General features: G+C 36.5%; 2 protein-coding genes and 1 long non-coding RNA gene across 4 annotated transcripts; 2 read left to right on the top strand and 1 right to left on the bottom strand.

Annotated features, from left to right (window-relative positions):
- Positions 1 to 569: 569 nt before the first annotated feature.
- On the bottom strand, positions 570 to 1,930 carry LOC135802548 (piggyBac transposable element-derived protein 4). Its single transcript, XM_065316137.1, has one exon. The coding sequence runs from the start codon at positions 1,909 to 1,911 to the stop codon at positions 700 to 702; it is 1,212 nt and encodes a 403-aa protein (XP_065172209.1). The 5' UTR covers positions 1,912 to 1,930; the 3' UTR covers positions 570 to 699.
- Positions 1,931 to 4,536: 2,606 nt separating this feature from the next.
- On the top strand, positions 4,537 to 7,683 carry LOC135802549 (uncharacterized). 2 transcript variants are annotated; one of them, XR_010550584.1, is made up of 4 exons: positions 4,537 to 5,468; positions 5,648 to 5,770; positions 5,841 to 6,239; positions 6,493 to 7,683. It is a non-coding gene; the product is annotated as an uncharacterized lncRNA (long non-coding RNA). The 2 variants fall into 2 exon arrangements; XR_010550583.1 differs by lacking the exon at positions 4,537 to 5,468 and having other exon boundaries at positions 5,479 to 5,770.
- An 8,746-nt stretch (positions 7,684 to 16,429) lies between these two features.
- On the top strand, positions 16,430 to 17,590 carry LOC135802545 (uncharacterized). The gene has a single exon (XM_065316134.1). The coding sequence runs from the start codon at positions 16,430 to 16,432 to the stop codon at positions 17,588 to 17,590; it is 1,161 nt and encodes a 386-aa protein (XP_065172206.1).
- The last annotated feature ends 1,094 nt before the right edge of the window (positions 17,591 to 18,684 follow it).

Below are 18,684 nucleotides of genomic sequence, written 5' to 3'. Positions count from 1 at the left end.
CAATGTTATTAAAATATTAAGGACGACGATTTAGTTAAGTGATAAAAATATATAAAACATTGTAACAATGTTTCATTAACGACAAAATGTAATGACAAAATTGTAAAAATTACATTACTTTTCATTTTTGGCAATTAAGACAAGCTAAAGTTTTGTACTATCACACATAAATCTTAGTGTTTTAAATATTAGTTATTTATAAGTCTTCTCTTGATACTAGATTTGATTGACAATCACAGCAATAACGAATCATATGCTTATTGCATATTGGAGCATTACAAGAAGTGCAATTTTTAGTTGTATAACTATTCGCTCTTCTAGGGCAGTGGTAACACAGTCGACGTTCCGCGAATTGAGGATTTTTTTTAGGCTTTATTTTTCCAGTTTTTATTATTATTGATCTTAATGCCAATGATAAATTAGGTAACTGAAGACGGCTCACTAAGTGCGGATGAACTAGGTGCGAGTAAAGCTGTTTCAAATAATCTCGCCGAATCATTTTATTATCAGTGTTTTCTTCATAGATAATTTTAGAGTTAATGTCGGCAATATTAAGAAATGCATAAAAAATGACCATCGGCCAGCGTCGTGTGTCCCGAGCAACATCATACTCGCCTTGGAGTTGATCTACAACGTCTACACCAGCTTTAGTACCATTATAGAAAGTAATGATCTCAGGTTTTAGTTTTTCTCCAGTGTCTACATCAATATCACTGGATAGTGTAAAGTCGAGTACATCAAAACGTTCTTCGATTTTTTAGGGACGTATGACAGTAACGTACTATTATCACTAAAAACAAATTTGCTGCTATAAATAGATCGAGTTTTAATATTAGTCATTTCATTCGGAATTTCACGTTTATTTCGTCTTATTGTTCCGACAAGAGTTGTTTTATTTTTTAACAAGTGGTTGGCCAGAGGTACAGATGTGAAGTAATTATCGCAGATGATATTCCTACCAGTGTTCAGTATTGGAGAGGTCAATCTTTGAACAACATCAAATGCTGAATTAGACTTTTGAAAAGGTCCTGGTGGCTGCTTCCCACAGTATATTTCCATATTGTAAGTGTAAAATTTTTTGGAGTCTGTCATAGAGTAAATTTTTATGCCATATCTAGCCGGTTTATTGGCAATATATTGTCGAAATTTACATCGGCCTCGAAAAGCTTGTTGCATTTCATCGATGGTTAAAAAAGCACCAGGTGTATAATTTTCTTGACATGGTTTAATAAAATTTTCCGAAAATTCTCGAATAGGTGCCAAATTATCCAATTTTTTACGATCGTCACGATCATTTATATCGTCGAACTTTAACGCCGACAATAAATTATAGAATCGCGTCATGGACATCACTGCACGAAAACAATCCGGCGCCGAACCATCAGTCGCCCACAATTCCTTTAAGTTAAGTCGCGAAGCTTTATGTACACCTATCAGGTATAATAATCCAATCATTGCCTGTATTTCTTCGACCGATGTGGGTTGAATTTCTGACTTCTTTTTATTTGTAAGGCGTAAGTTTTCCAAGAAGATATTTGTATTATAAACAATTTGTACAATCGTTTCATTTGGAATAAATAGGCTCCAACAATCTAGAGGGGTTTTGGCATCTTTGGCGCATTTTTTAACTCCTGGAAGACGGATGACAATATTTTGCCGTTTGGTTCGAACTTTTGGATTCGGTGGGTCGTGAAACCATTTTGTAGTTTTATCTCTTCCCAGGATAAATTTCTTTGTTGTTTCATTCTTCGACGGATTATTATTATTGTCATCTGTATCATAATCAGTTTCACCTACGGACTGCTCAGTGTTTGAATCATGGTTACTATATTCAGATTCACCGTCAGACATTACATCCAGATCTGAAACACCTGCATCAGTTTCATCTTCGGAGCAATTTAATTGATCCATATGAACCAAAATCGTTACCTGCAAATTTATTATAAAAATTTGTTAGTAAATGCATGTGTTAAATGACTCATATTGCTTAACCATTGTAAACAAGTAACGCTTAAGCGAGTGTTAAGTTATGAAGTTACTTGAACTGAGTATGTAATACAACCAAGTGTACCCCCTCAAAAGTACAGCCCTCGAATGAGGCAGTACGTATGTAATACTTCGTTCAGTTACGTATTGCTTCTTCCTGTGTTTTGAATATAAGAGAGTTGATAAAGCAATAATGAACCATCATTGATATATCACGCAGTTCACAAATATCAGGTGAAATCTAGAAAATATTTTAGAACATCGCTGATACCGAAAAGATATGAAATAATGAAATCTAAAGTGGACTTTAATTGTAAGAAGCGAGTGGGTGAGTGCTACCACCGATATCTGGACTAATGCATGTATAACACGTTCGCTTCTTAGTTTTACTGCTTTCAACATCTTTGGAATCGTTGAGCAAAAGTTACAGAAATTATGAATCAATAGAGTTTAAACGGTTTAAATCTTAGAGTTTAAATCTTTAAAAGATTTTTCTAGTCCTAGGTGGCCATGTATAAAATATTGCGCGATACATGATCACTATGAATATGAGACTGCCAATCAAATTAGAATTGTTATACATGCATTAGTCAGATATCGACTCGGACATTTGCCCACGAAGACGATCGCTCACAAGACAACTGCGCACAGTCTTTACTGCGCACACGGACAATTGCTCACAGGGCTTTTGCTCACAAGGTGCGCAATTGCCCGTGTGAGTAAATCCCTATGAGCAATTGCCCGTGTGCGCAATTGACAAGATGTTGATGTGAGGTAAAACAGCATACGTGCGTGATGTGCAAGACTTTTAAAGCAACAAAGGCAGCCAACTTGTACAGTGTTGAACATGTGGGGTGATGCTCTTCTCTCTAAGGAATGGGATGTGATAAAAGAACATAATAGCCGTTTTAAATTTGTTTTGTAAGTCACGCTTCATTTTATCAATTAGTGATGCATGCATATCAATAGTGATCCCACAAATTACAAGTTCGATGCTTGACCCAAAATTTAAACTTCGAAAATACAAATACAAATAAGATTGTATATGCGGTCCGCACTAAGTGTGTCAAAAAGCATAAGGTATGTTCACAGCAGACATCGAGAAGATGTACCGACAAATCCCACAGTGGCAATGGCGCATCAACGGTACCAATTTTATCGAGATCCGACTCAAACGACCTCATCGACAGTTCAGACGGCAAAGGGTCACATACGGAACGGCAGCCGCACGCATACGCGCCACCTGCTCAATCAGCAAGCGACGAAACAGCAACAAGAAGAAAGGAATCTAAGTCCAAATCAAAATTAATGTGATACCTATAATATTCTTGCTGCTGCGCCTTCATCAAATCCAGCATCACGTCTGGAATCTTCGTAGAACATCTGAGAATCACCGTCACAAGAGGAGAATTTCGAATGCTGTGGTGATGATTGACATGGAAAATCAAGCACGACATTCAACCGGCCCAGAAATTGATGAAAACTTTCTGCAAATATACAGCTTATAACGATAAATAAGAGGTCTTTTGGGTGTAATACGCACTTCGCAATTAGCTGGTTGCACTTTAAAATCAGCAGGTTAGAGTGGGTCAAATACGATGACGGACTGCTTCAATGAATAGGATCAAACGTGGAATTCTTGGAACTCTCTTCACCTCTATGTACGGAGTAAATGACGAAGTCTATCACGATATATCGACGGCCTAACCGAGAACCAGAAGGAGTTCATTAAAACAAACCATCCCAATCGGAATTGATGCTGATCAACACTGTACACATTGAACGAGACAAATGGTACAATGCAGAACCAATTCGGAAAATTCCAGACTCAAGTGATGAACACGATGCATCACAAATTGGCAAAGAGCATCATACTCACATCATCAACATGTATCGCTTAAGGACTCGATTATATCCAGCAGCAGAAGTCGCTGAGCACCATCAGCACGGATATTCGCCACCGCAAACAGCTTCACCATCGATCCTTCATAGAGGCACCTCTTCGGCCGGCCCCAGCATGTTTGCACCGCAAACAGAAAAGCGGCAGACACATTAGTGATGTTTTCCAACTTGGAATTTTGTGTTGTGCGTATTTAGTGCCGACAGTGCGTCGCCTCGGATGTGGACAACAAAGACATTAAGCTGTACAGTGGTGCAATGTCAATAGTAATATCATAATATGTACACCAACAATATTAATATTAGAAATAGATAGTAAAAATATTTACAAATGAGCAAGAGTCCGTCATGTCATAAACTGACCGATTAGAACGAACGATTAGATATCGCTGGAATTAAATTATACAAATAAGATTGTAAAAGCGGTCGGCACCTAAGTGTCATTCCGTTGCGCATGGTAATTAAGCTATCGCTCAAGACATTTTTTGGATGTAAGGAAAAATTTTCGAGCAATCTCAAGTTCATCAGAGGAATTTGATGTGTATCAGCCTCGAAATACCGGTATTTCATACTAAATTCGTGTTGTGTTTTAAATTAAATATAATGTAGGAAGCGACATCTAGAGGAGATTGAGAAGAATAGATGCTAACTTGTTAAACGAAAGTGTGTATTATCATTTTGAGACCTTAAGAGACCCGTAGACCCGAGCCCTTGTCGTAATATTCGTAAGTAGAAATAGCTGACAGTGCACCACTAAAGGTGAAGAAGAAAAAGACAGATCTAGGGATCAGCAATTCAAACAAAGCTGAACGGCCAAGACGAGAGTAGACAAACTGAGAAAAAGATGGCGAATGAGAAAGAGAGAGAGAGCGAGTGATAGGCGACGCATAGAAACTTGCAAGCCCGCCAACACAGCTGTTCCATAAAGAGTTACTGTCGAATAATGCACACACAATCAAGAGTTGACTAGTTACTTGTACGTAACATTAGGAGTTCACAGTAATATTAATCTACAATTATTATTTCAAAAATATCTCTGACTGCTTTGCAGTATTACATTTAATTTTTGATTAGTTTTTAATGCATTAATGTAGTCACTGAATTCCATTTTGGGATTTAATATTTATATCTTAATATTTATATCGTTTTGTGATACATTTTTTAGATTTAGTTTAGGTTGTAAGGTTTTTTAACGGATTCACTGGTATTGTATTTAAATTAATTCGTTGTCACGTGTGGTGATACTGTTTGCTGTTGCTGCACGTTTTGGTTATGTTTTGCCTAACCCGCATGGCTTCGTTTAATTTATGGCAATTTACCTATATTATTATAATTGATATTGTGTTTCATCTTAAAGGGTTATTTTATTGAGAATATTTCACTTGTACATCAGCCGTTTCTTTATTCCTTCACAAGAGATTGATGCACCTTAACCAACAAACAGCGACAAACAACCGGCGTGCCGCACAAAACTGTTACTTCAAGTAACTAACTCGAGTTAACTCGAGTTGGGCGTAACTCGAACCCACACGAATTGAATTCCGAATGGAACCGACATGGAGCGAAGTTTGCCGATCATTTATGTGAGACTTATGTTTATTCAATCAGTCTTTGATTCATTCATTCATTGATTCATTCATAACAAACAAGTGTCACATATGTAGATTTGAGGTTAACTTTAACACGTTGACACCGGCACAATATTTCTTTGTCTGGTCCATCTGGCAGCGTTTGTCTATTTTTCAAATTGTGTAAATCACAGCACGAGCACAGCAACTGGCACGACTAACGTTAGCGAACGCATATTTTACAAGTCATCGCGCTGTGTGTAACTTCGCATCCACATCTGAATTATTGCTGAATATTGCCGATATCTTGTTTATTGGTAAGTACTATTTTCTTTATTTAGTGTGCATATATGAAGTTCATAAAATACTTTTTTTTATATTCAATAGAACGAAAACGAAATGCTGATGCTAACTGATAGCGAAAGTTCTTCCGATGAGTCGATTATATTGAAGAAAAGGGTGCCGAAACCGCGGTCATCTTCCTACGAAGAGTTATTTACGGATTCTGAATCTAAAGGCTACGCATCTAAAAAACGTCAACATTGAAGATGAAATTTGGGGGCCCGTTACCGAAACGGGCAATAACGTTATAAATCCTGGTTTGCATTATTTGTAGATGTGGATTGCAATGATCCATATTTGCTATACAAACTGTTTATAAACGATAGCATTTTGCATCTTATGGCTGATGCAATGAACAGATATGCAACCCAGAGACGAATTGAAATGAAAGAAGATGCAGTGTCTTGTACCAGCACTGGAAAGCACAACTTGGAATGGACAGCAGTAAGTTTCGACAAGATAAAAAAGTTTCTAGCAAATTTGCTAATAAAGGAAATTCCACACTTTCCTGAAAATTAGGATGTATTGGTCTAAAACTAAAATGTACACCAATCTAAAAATTAACGAAATTATGAAGCGAGATCGCTTTCTTGGCATACTAAAATATCTACATTTTAGTGATAATAACCCGGTTGAACAAATTTTTTAATATTTTGGTTGAACTAAAAACAAATTTCAACAGTTATTATTATTCCAGGTTCAGAGGTTGTGATTGATGAGTCGATGATTGCTTGGCGAGAACGGCTTCGGTTTCGACAATACCTTCCCGGCAAACGACATAAATTTGGAATCAAATTATACAAACTATATTTCCGAACAGCTCTTACAGTATAGAAGTATATGCCGGGAAAAGCGGGGTAGATCATTATCACACCGACACATTATTTACCGACAGTTTTTACCCCAGCGTCCCATTAGCCGAGGAATTGCTTCGGAAAAATACTTACTTTTGTGGTACCGTCAATAGAATAAGAAAGTTTTTGCCAAGGCAAGTCAAAGCAAAACAAAAACGCGGGGAAATTTTTTGTACACAAAATAAACAAGGAGTAAAATTTTTGGAATGGACCGACAAAAGAGCGGTGTACCAGCTCATTACCATTCCTGCAAATTACGCGAAGATCCAAAGGAAAACTAAAACCTGACGCAATTAAAAGATTATAATCAAGCAAAAAAAGGAGTGGACTTATCAGATCAACTTACATCCTATTAGTGTACTACTCCGAAAAGCAATAATGTAGTATAAAAAGATTGTAATTGAAATAATTCGTGGCACAGCCATTATAAAAGCGTGGAACAAATTTACTCAAATTTCGAGAGATCGTAACAGATGGACTCCTTAGTTTACCTGATCAATTACAGGAGGTGCCAAAGGGAGAAAAGCATTATTTCGAAAAATACTCGGCCACTACAAGAACAGCAAGGAAGCTTTGCCGCGAATGCTATAAACAATTAAATGCTAAGGGGGGAAGAAAGTTTGCGTCTCAAAAATCGAAGCGAGTTATAACATTTTGTTCAGGTTGCAGCGATAAACCCCCTTTGTGCCTTTCTTGCTTCAAATTACTACATAAGTTAATATTGTATGCATATTGTACAGTAGAGTCCGTTAATAATGACATCGAAAGGAATTGACAAACATGTCGTAATAAGCGGACGTCATACAAAGCGTTTTGTGAAATGAAAAATCTATTAAGTAAATATGTACATATGTACTTAAGTATTTTAATACAAAAACATAGTAATTACATATGTATACATACATATTAAAACAACAAAATTGCACGTAATCAGCACATTATAACACATACAAGTGTATTTTTTATTGTAAGTAATCTGTAATTTTTGTCTGCTTTTGTTTTTTCATTTTATTATAAAAACATTCTCTAATAGACTAAGAGCCCGTGACGGCCAGACTTTCGTCATTTTAGGAAAGATGAAATTTTGTCCATGTATTTCTCCAACACAGGTAAGAAAGATCCCCAATTATGAAACCTGGATCGTGGTTCCTTTGGCAGTTAACAGCCAACAAAGATGTACACATGATGACCTATGTTTCGTTATTTTAGCAAATTCCATTTTTGCATATTTTGTTCGTAACATTATTATAACATGCGCTGCCCATTGCCAGTCACCTGGTATGGTTCCAACCCTAGCCAGACACCCCTAAAGTATATTATTTTTTAACTTTTTTACTTTCGTTATATTAGGAAAGCTCAATTTGATTCACATTATACAGAGAGCTATGAAACTGTATTTTCTTTCGCGCCAGACAGTTTGGTCGGTTCTATCATCCTGCCAGACGCATTGAAAGTGTATAAAAGTTGCAAAAGTTAAATTGTTTAAACATGAAATTTTCAGAGAATAGTTATTTTAATTGAACAAATATTTAATAATACTCATCACTGTCGTCGATATTTTTGCGATTCGTTTTTTTCTATCTCCTTTAGTTTACGAGATATTAGCAATTGAAATAAAAGGTCAAAAATTGAAAAATTGCACTTTTGAGCACTTTCAGTCGCGGTATCGAGAACAATGATAATAATTAATAAAGATTTGTTAAAATAATTACTGACGATTTGGTGACATACGAATCCGTTGATTCCATAACAAATTCCGATGATGTACTAAATTATACAACGGAGTTTTCAAACTTTCTGGAGTAACGTGGATTTCCACCACATAACTTACAACTCAAAGTTGGTGCAGTTATTATGATATTGTGTAATTTGAATCCACCGCGACTTTGCAACGGTATTCGATTTTCGGTAAAAACACTTATGCCGAATTTGATTGAGGCAACAATTATTAACGGAAAGTACGCAGGTGAAAATGTATGTATTTCTGGAATAACAATGATTCCGATTGATCTTCCGTTTGACTTCAAAACGATTGCAATTTCCAATTCGCCTAGCGTTCGTAATGACAATTAACAAGTCGCAAGGCCAATCGCTTAGTGTTAGCGGGATAAATTTAGAAAATCATTGTTTTTCACATGAGCAGATACACGTTGCGTGTTCACGCGTAGGGAAATTATCCGCTTTGTTTGTGTTAATGTCAGACCAAAAAACCAAAAGTGTGGTTTACCAAAAAGCACTTCAATGAAACCGATAATTTGCGGACATGTATAATGCTTCGATTCAAAATTTTCTTTGGATTCAATTTCATTTACTTACAGAATTTACTTATAGATGTTCAACTGAATAACGCTTCATTTCTGAAATCGAAATGCGTTCATTACTGTTGTCAAATAAAAAAAAATTTCGTTTTCAAATAAAAAAAAACAAAAAAAAAATTCTTCATCTTTTGATCACCAAACGAAATGTTACTAAAAACGAAGCCATCTGGTGGCGAAACGGAGTTCGCCGGATTTGCTAGTCTATATATATATAAAAGAAAGTCGACTTAGTTACTGCACTTATAACTAAAGAACGGATAATCCGATTTAGCTAAAAATTTGTGAAGAGGTAGCTTAGAGCCGGGAGACGGTAATAGAATACTTTTTAAAGGGAAAACTTCTTAAAAAGGCACTAAACGACACTAAAAAAGGACAAACATATTCGCTTATATGGATAATCCTGTGGAAGAATAAAAGAACGCAAATACAAAGTTTTCTATTATCCCCGTCTCCTCTTTGTGCGATGCTTCGTAGCTTCCCCCTAGGCATAGACATGCGTGTGTTGTACGTGTTGATTGATGTTGTCCGGATGATGTGTTTGTTTGGAGAAGGTTACTAGGATACTTTTTGAAGTGAAAAGTTCTTTAGAGGACACTAAAGGACACTACAAGGAGACAAACATATTCGCTTATATGGTTTAGCCTCGGCTACTATCAATTTTCATACCCCTATACATACACCATACACCTTAGATTTTTGTTTAATTTTTGGATGAAATATTTTGTTTTTATTTTTTAATAATGTGGCATTAAAAATACATACAACCCTAATTTTTTACTTTTTTATCATCAATCCCTATTTTTTTATAGCCATTTTAGTATTTTAATCATTTTTCATCCCGCTCGAAGGAATGAGACTGAAGCTGGTCTCCTGTTTCACACACAATAAGACTTCTCTCACTCCCTACACAGTTTTCGGCCATCATTCTGGTATATGTATCAAGTGTAGTTATACCATTTACAATAATCATATTGCTATCTCAGTGTAACTCTCATATTAACTATTAATTATTATTATTTTATTCATAATAATAAAATTATTAATTTTAAGTGAATTCGCACAATTAGTTTAAGTAAAGTTAAGTAAACACTTACTGTACGCTATACCCTCACAATGGTCGAAATAGCTATCCACATCAGGCTTGACAAATACTTGCCTTGACTTGCAATGATTTAGTAATATATCGTTTTTCATAACGATATTGTGAGGGTATAGCGTACAGTAAGTGTTTACTTTACATAGCTTGATTTATTTGTTTAATTTAAGGAAATTTTATAGGTAATTATTCTGTTGAGTTTTGCGCTCTTTCACAAATAGCGTTGCGCCACGAGGGCTTCACCCCAAGTAACTTAAGGTCTTTTTAGCCACCTTATGTGTTTGTAAGTTAGTTAAGTTTGTTATTTTGTCGGGGGTAGTTCTGTTCTATGGAAAACTAAGATACACTGGATTATTATTGGCGTTTAATAATAAACTCTTTCTTCTTGTTCAAATTTCAACTCTACGCGTCATATTCTAATAAATTATTCTCTGTCTGATCCGCCTGATTTTTTTGTTTAGAAATAAACAAGACAAACAAAATAGCAAGAAATAAACCGAAAAGAGTACAACATGATACAATTATCCAAGGCCAACTCCATGTCAAAATCTCGCAAATTTTATTTTCTTCAGTTGATCCAATTATCAGTTTAGAATTGCTTAACCAACACAAAGCTTCATCAGTTTCTGTTCCGCTGGTCTCCAAAAATGTAAGATGTTCCATTTTGCTTACTGCTGAAAATTCAACCCGTGCGTCTTCAAATTTAATCCAAAGTTCTTTCAAGGTCGGTGAAATCAGAGTGATGGTTGTTAATTGATTCTCATTTAGAATTACTTTTTGCAGGTTGATATGCGCATTTAAATTCCAATCAATCCTTTTTAAACTATTTTGTTCCAAGTATAGTTCTTTCAAATGTGAAGAGTTCAGCAGAAGTTGACAGTCAATATATGTTATTTGATTGACAGACAAATCAAGAACTCGCAGTTGGTTGGGAGCTATGTTGAATGTCTTCAAGAGATTTCCGGTGAGATTCAAATACGTCATGTTTTCAAATTTGCTGAATGCGTCATACTCCATATAGGATACCTTGTAGTATGAAAGTGAAATGTTGGTAGTGTTTTCCGAAATATTGTCTAAAGACAATTCAAACCCATTCGGAAGACCCATTTCACTAGATCTATTCTTGTTCACTGGTTCCATAGCAATAGTATACTTTGTATCAACATATATTTCTTGCAGATTTGGAAGTTGTTTGCGTATTTCATTTTCGTCTACATTATTTTCTCGTAGGTCTAATACTATCATGGAATCCTTGAATTGCAACAATGTTTCAATACTTGACGAGTTGAGTTCGCATCCAGCACAAGAAAACTCTACTAATTTAGCAATGCTTAATCCTCGTAACATTATCCCAGCATTTCCGTTTAAATTAATTTCACTTAAATCAGTAGAAGAAATCAAACTGAAGTCAAATTCTCTTAAGTTTGTTGATTCCATGTTCAATTGTACAATATTTTTAAAGTTTGTGATTAATCCCTTGCAATGATTGATATTTGCACAGTCATCAATTTGAACACCGTGCAATGATTCCAAAAAATTGCGTGCTTCAACATTTGGATTCATGCAAATGTTTTTCAGTTGATTCTTTGATAATAAACTGACACGTATGACATCATTATCTTGAAATTTTGCTATGTGTTCAGGAATTAAGTCATCACAGGCAACTTTGGTGTATTTTGATAATGTTGGTATAAACAAGGACAATATGTTTACAATGACGAGCGACCTGGTGAGCAAAATATATACTAATTAGTAGAAATTAGTTAACAGTTAATTATTAGTTAACAACTAAGTTAGCAAACATTGTGGTGGTTCAACTTAAGCTACCTTCATCTACAATATGAAACAAATGTAAACGTGAATGAAATATATAGAATACTAGCTGACCCGGCAAACTTTGTTCCATCCTAGTTGCATTACGGTTTTGTCGGATAAGATTTGATCGTTTTGGTCGCTGCATGTTGAGTGGGGAAGCTACGAAGCATCGCACAAAGAGGAGACGGAGATAATAGAAAACATTGTATTTGTGTGCTCTTTTTCTCCCGTAGGCTAAACCATATAAGCGAATATGTTTGTTTTTTTAGTGTCGTTTAGTGTTCTCTAAAGGGTTTTCACTTCAAAAGTATCTATTAACCTTCTCCAAACAAAACATCAACCGGTCAACTTCAACCCACACGTACACACATACACACGTCCATGCTTGGGGGAAGCTACGAAGCATCGCACAAAGGAGACAGGAATAATAGAAAACTTTGTATTTGCGTTCTCTTATTCTCCCGCAAGATAATCCTATACGCAAATATGTTTGTCTCTTTTTTTAGTGTCGTTTAGTGCCTTTGCGTAGAAAGTTTTCATTTCAAAAGTATCCCATTACCTTTTCCTGGCCTAAAGCTGCATATACTTGTTTTGGCTGCAGTGGATTAGCGTTCTTTAGTTATAATCAAGGTAACCAACACGGTTTTGCATTTATATATATATATAGATACTATAGTTAACCCGGCAAACGTTGTTTTGAAATATAAATTATTTTAGCTTCTAGATAAATTTAAAGGTGTAGACAAAAGTAACTTACATATTATAAGTGTGTAAGTATTTAAAACTTGATTAACTGAATAATCGTGCAAAAATGCGCCCAAAATTAATAATTTTATTATCTAAGATTTAAAATGAATTGCAAAAATCGGCATAACAACTTTAAAATGCTGCCGTTTAAAAGTCTAGGGTGGTTTTACGGCGAGAAAAATTGGAATAATTACCGGTAAAACGGGGAAAAGCTGAAGTTTTCTTTTTTCCAATCGATTAACAGAAACAAATTGGCAGCCTTCTTCGACTTATTACGTTTATTGTTTTATATGGTGTTTTGCGCAAAATTAACTTTCTACTGAGTTTTCTTTGTCCACTGACAAACAAAACAAATTCCGCAGTTTTCTTTGATTTATTTTTTGTTTGATTGTTTCATTTCGTTTTGTGAAAGGGGTTAATTATCTACGATCACTAAGTATTGTATGTGACACAATTCAGGTGTTTTTTAGTGATTACTAGCAATACGTAGCGTATTGTCATTGGTAAAATGCCAATCTAATGGGAAACTGGAATTTGCTTCTGAATCTGAATTTAACACTTTTGTAGGTATAATTGGAATAAATCCGTGGTATTAATGTATTTACATCTGAACTGCTATAAGATGCTGGTTTCGATAACGTTTTTAATTGATTTTGAAGCACTAATCGCGTACCGTTGGAAAACCGTGGCGGGTTATTTAAATTACTAAAGCAAAATAATTGGAGATCCAACTTTCAATTGTAAATTATGTGGCATGTCTAGCAAATCCAGTGAGTTCAAAAATTTGTGGGAAAAATTGACAACATCGCTGGTATCGCAAATTGTATCAATAGATTTATATGATAACAAGTTCCCTGGCAACAACTGTTGTATATTCAAACTTAAATTGTCAATGTCTGCATTATTTGTTGCTAAAATAGCCCCCTTCTGCAAGCCACTCATGATTTATGTGTACTGTGTGGCTTCCTAAATACAGTCATATCACTTTATGCTTTTGGCGGACATACTTAAAAATATATTTGATGCTCTCCACAGAACTGCAAAACTCAACATTAATATGAGCATTGTGGCGTCTTGCTTAGCAGAAGCGAATACGGCACCACCCAATGATTGTCAACGTCAATGTTCATGTTGCTGATATATTTTACAAATGATTGTCCGCCATAATCGAATTTCTTCGACGACATATTGATATCATCCGTCGGTATTTGTTATCGTATCATTAGTGAAACCTTTATGAAAATTTTAGAACATTTTCCGCATGGACCATGGATCGTATGCTGTAACAATATCAAACTTGGTCACTAGACGGATCTGAATTTCCGCAGAAATGATACTATCAATTGCTTCAAGACGGATTTTGTCGAATACAACACATTACAATGACTTCAATTGATGTAATATATTAAATCATTAAATAACTTGCTCGGGCCAAGTCCGACAAATGAAATTCGATGACACGGCGAATTGTTGTCGTTTGCATTTTGGCGGAGCTACCTGTTGTGGGGCAGCTGCAATTGTGTGCTTTGTTCTCCGAGTTCGCTCCGGACAGCAGCTGCATCGTTCCTGCAGCGTTGGCAGGAATGTCCCCAGGATCTGCATTTGCTTGATTTGTGGGATTCATTCGCTCTTGAGCTCTTGTGGAAGTAACACGGAAATAAACGGTTAAAATCAGCAAGAGTTTTCTCATCCACCACATCACTGTAATTTCTTAGAGCGCGATGTTAGACCGGCTAAACTCAGTCAGAGTTGCTTGAGCATCGCAAGCAAAAATCGGGCAACCGTCTTCAGAACCAGGAAGACAAGCTACGCAGGTTTCGCCCCAACATTGGTCCTTCGAACCGGATGAAGTATATTTACAAGAGGAATCCGCCGAGGTTGGTCAGTTTTCCAGCATCGTGTGTATCAACGCAGCTCGTCTTCGACGACATCAACGCAGCTCGTCTTCGACGACATCAACGCAGCTCGTCTTCGACGACATCAACCACTAAAGAGTGAGTCAACTCATTTTATCCTTTTCGTTATACCTCCTTCAATTGCCGATATACTCGTATCAAAATGGCCGAAAGAGATAACTTAAAATCGCTTACAATCCAAAAAAGTCGAATTAAATCCGCGCTAACTCGTGCAAATACTTTCTATATTAATTGCGATTTAGAAGTAATTGACCGAATCAACATTCAATTGCGACTTGACACAATTTTGCCATTGCTCGACAAATTTAATGATATCATGTATCAATTTGAGATCCTTGATGGCGAAAATACAGATATGCATAACAATGAGTATGAAACTTTCGAAAATTCGTATTTTGATATTATTTCAAAGTACAAATGTCTGCTTAAAGACTCTGCATCAAAAGCAAGACCAACGTCAAATATGACGCAATCTAATGCAAAGTCATTTAATGCAAAATTACCGAATTTAGAATTGCCTAAATTCAATGGTCAATATGACGCATGGACGTCATTTTCAGAGACGTTTAAATCTTTAATACACAACCATCCTGACCTGGACAACGTCCAGAAAATTCAATATTTGCGCTCGTGCTTAACTGGAGAAGCGGCAAATACTATTTCATCTCTTGCACCAACATCAGACAATTACGAGATTGCCTGGAATTTATTAATTGAAAGATTCCAAAACAAAAGATTAATTGTTGACAAGCTATTGCAAGCAATATGGGATACGTCTTTAGATAGTAAAGACATACACGCGTCAATGCGAAACCTTCTCGACACTGCGAAGGGTAACATACGAACTCTTAGGAACATTGTGCCGGACAAAGATATGTGGGATATCACAATGTGTTTCCTAATTAAAAGCAAATTTGATTTTAAAACCAGAAGTGACTGGGAACTTCAAAATCAATCTAACAACTTGTCAAACGTAGAGTCAATACTTGAATTTTTAAGGCGAAAATGCGACCTTTTGGACACCTTGCGCTTTCAAGGGCCAAAACCATCAGTTAAACAAAATTCATCGAAACCATTCCGCACTTCTAATAACGCTACCACTCAGGCTAAATTCGGCGCCTGCAAATTATGTAATAAAGACCATTTCATTCGTTTATGTCCCGAATTAAATGCTTTACCAGCAGCCGAAAGACAAACGAAGGTCCGAGAACTAAATCTGTGTACGAACTGTTTGGGTAGCGGTCACAAGCAATACCAATGTAAGAGCAATTATGCATGCAAGGTTTGCCAAAAAAGGCACAACTCAATATTACATGTTGATACAAATTCGCCAACAACTAATGCGACACCTAGCACTTCTAGCCATCTTGTGTGCAATAACGTGCACACACTACTTTCAACTGCATGCGTCAGCGTGCTTGACAAGCACGGAAGATCAGTCACTTGCCGCGTTCTTCTCGACTCTGGCTCTCAGTCGAACTTTATTACAAAGAAGATGTGTCGAAAATTAGGTGTTAACTCAGAAACCATCAACATAGCCGTAACTGGAGTAACTCAAGGCATATCACGCGTCAACGAAAAGGCAGCTATACAAATTAAATCGTATAGCTCATCATTCACAACCAAATTATCATGTCTAATTATGGACAAAATCACTGAAAGACTTCCGCAATTTAAAATCAACGCTTCGCGAATAAATATACCTCAAAACATCAAACTGGCTGACCCAAAATTTAATACACCCGGTGACATCGATATGCTAATCGGTTCAGAGTTATTCTGGAGTCTGCTGTGTGTAGGGCAAATATCCCTAGGGAAAAATCTGCCCAGACTACAAAAAACCAAATTAGGATGGGTCATAGCTGGGCAAATACCCATACATTCAAAAATGACAAATGTGTCTAGTAATTTAGCCGTAAATGATTTTGAAATTTCAAAGTTTTGGGAACTCGAAGAATTGCCAGAGATATCTCCCTTAACGAAAGAAGAAAGACTTTGCGAAGAGCATTTTGTTAACACCACGCGTCGTCAGGAAGACGGTCGATTCATTGTATCTCTGCCACTCCGTGAAAATGCAAATCAGCTAGGATGCTCGCGGCACCTGGCATTGAAACGGTTTTATTCACTAGAACGCAAATTACTCCAGAACTCATCCCTTCGCGATTCATATTGCAATTTTATGAAGGAGTATGAGCAGTTGGGCCACATGAGTCAAATTAACCCAGCTCACAGTCAATCGAGCCCAATATATTATTTACCGCACCATCCGGTCTTCAAATACGAAAGCAGCAGCACAAAGGTCCGTGTGGTATTCGATGGATCAGCTCAGTCGGATTCCACCATATCTCTCAATGAGATTCAGATGGTGGGACCCACCATACAACGCGACCTATTCTCAATTCTTGTAAGATTTCGCAGATTCAAGTATGCATTAATGGCCGATATTGCTAAAATGTATCGACAGGTTCTTGTCGCCCCTGAGAATAGATCGTTACAACGCATTTTATGGCGAACTTCGCCTGATGACTCAATAAAAGAGTATGAGTTAAACACAGTCACCTACGGCACCGCCTCGGCCTCATTTTTAGCTATCCGCTGCCTAAAACAACTGGCTCTGGATAGCAAACAGATTCATCCACATACCAGCTCGGTCATTGAAAATGATTTCTATGTGGATGATCTGTTGACGGGAAGCAATACGACTTCCAGCCTTTCGCAATTGCGCACCGAACTGACAAACATTCTAGCTAGCGCCGGTTTTGAATTACGCAAATGGTTGTCTAACAATACGTCTGTTCTGCCAATTGTGGAAGGCGACACATCAAATACGCTCACAATTTCCGACACTGCCGAAATTAAAACGTTAGGTTTATCATGGGATTCACTAACAGATACATTCGGTTACAAAAACAAAACTTTAAGCGACACTCGCATCACAAAAAGAACAATATTGTCATTAATTGGACAACTTTTTGACCCATTGGGATTTTTATCCCCAATCATAATACAACTGCAAAGTTGGATTATGCAATCGTTATGGCAAAATTAAAGTAGATTGGGATGAATCGTTGCCAATCGAAATTCATACCCGATGGACGATTTCCATTGATAATCTAACCAACCTGATCAAATTAAAATAAATCGGCGTATCATGTGCGACCAATATGATTCAATCGAACTACACGGATTCTGTGATGCGTCCTAAGTTGCATATGGAGCGCATTTACGTGAGAACTGTTAACAAGGCAGGTAATGTTAACACATCAATTTACTCTGCGCAAAACTAAGGTGGCTCCATTAAAACAAATCTTCTTCTATACCCCGGTTAGAACTTCAGGAGCGCTATTACAGCTGCCAAACTGACAGTTAGAAAATTGAAATACTCTACAAATTACCTTGACGCCGAATATTATTGGAGTGATACAAACAATAAAGTGCTGCATTGGCTCACAAGCGGCATCAAGCAAATAAGTGGAAAAACCTTTGTTAAAATAATACACAGGGTAGCCGAAATTCAAAAATTTCCCAAATAGGTAAATGGTCACACGTCAGGACTTTTGACAATCCTGCCATCTTATAACAAGGGAGTTACTTCAAGGGAATTAATAAAAAGCAACATTTGGTGGTCAGGGCCAACCTTTTTAACATGTAACGCTGATAAATGGCCATCGGAAATACAATTCCACTCTCAATATCTTCAGATTGCGAGACTGAACAGTGCAAGGTAAATACATGTTACAGCTGCAAGTGTGATCTCAGAATTTGACATTTTCAAAAATAATTCCGATCATAGCAAATTGTGCCGCGTTGTCAGTTATTGTTTTAGGTTTATTTCAAATTGTAAGGAAAACAAACGCACAAACGTTCTGGTCCACTTACAAACTAAATGAATTAAAAATACGCCAACCTTGCATTGGTTAAGCTATCACAACTGCAGCACTTGAAAAGATAATACATTCATTGAAAACAAAGAAAATCTATGCAAAGAAAGCCTATCCTGGCATTAAATCCACTTTGCATTTCTCAGAGGGTATATTAAGGGTAGGTGGTCGATTAAGAAATTCAACCTACTCATTCGATAAACGTCATCCCATACTCTTGCATAAAGCAAATCAACATTAACCACACTCATATTAGGAAAGA

This window comes from Atheta coriaria, unplaced genomic scaffold (assembly GCF_025399875.1).
Source record: "Atheta coriaria isolate IRGN ID8LTWV9N9 unplaced genomic scaffold, Caltech_Dcor_3.1 hic_scaffold_35_pilon, whole genome shotgun sequence".
Classification (NCBI taxonomy): domain Eukaryota; kingdom Metazoa; phylum Arthropoda; class Insecta; order Coleoptera; family Staphylinidae; genus Dalotia; species Dalotia coriaria.
This window is presented reverse-complemented; position numbering and strand designations above follow the sequence as displayed.

Coding starts and splice junctions, on each gene's coding strand:
- LOC135802548 (XM_065316137.1), bottom strand. CDS start 1,911: ATGGATCAATTAAATTGCTCCGAAGATGAAACTGATGCAGGTGTTTCA.
- LOC135802545 (XM_065316134.1), top strand. CDS start 16,430: ATGACAAATGTGTCTAGTAATTTAGCCGTAAATGATTTTGAAATTTCA.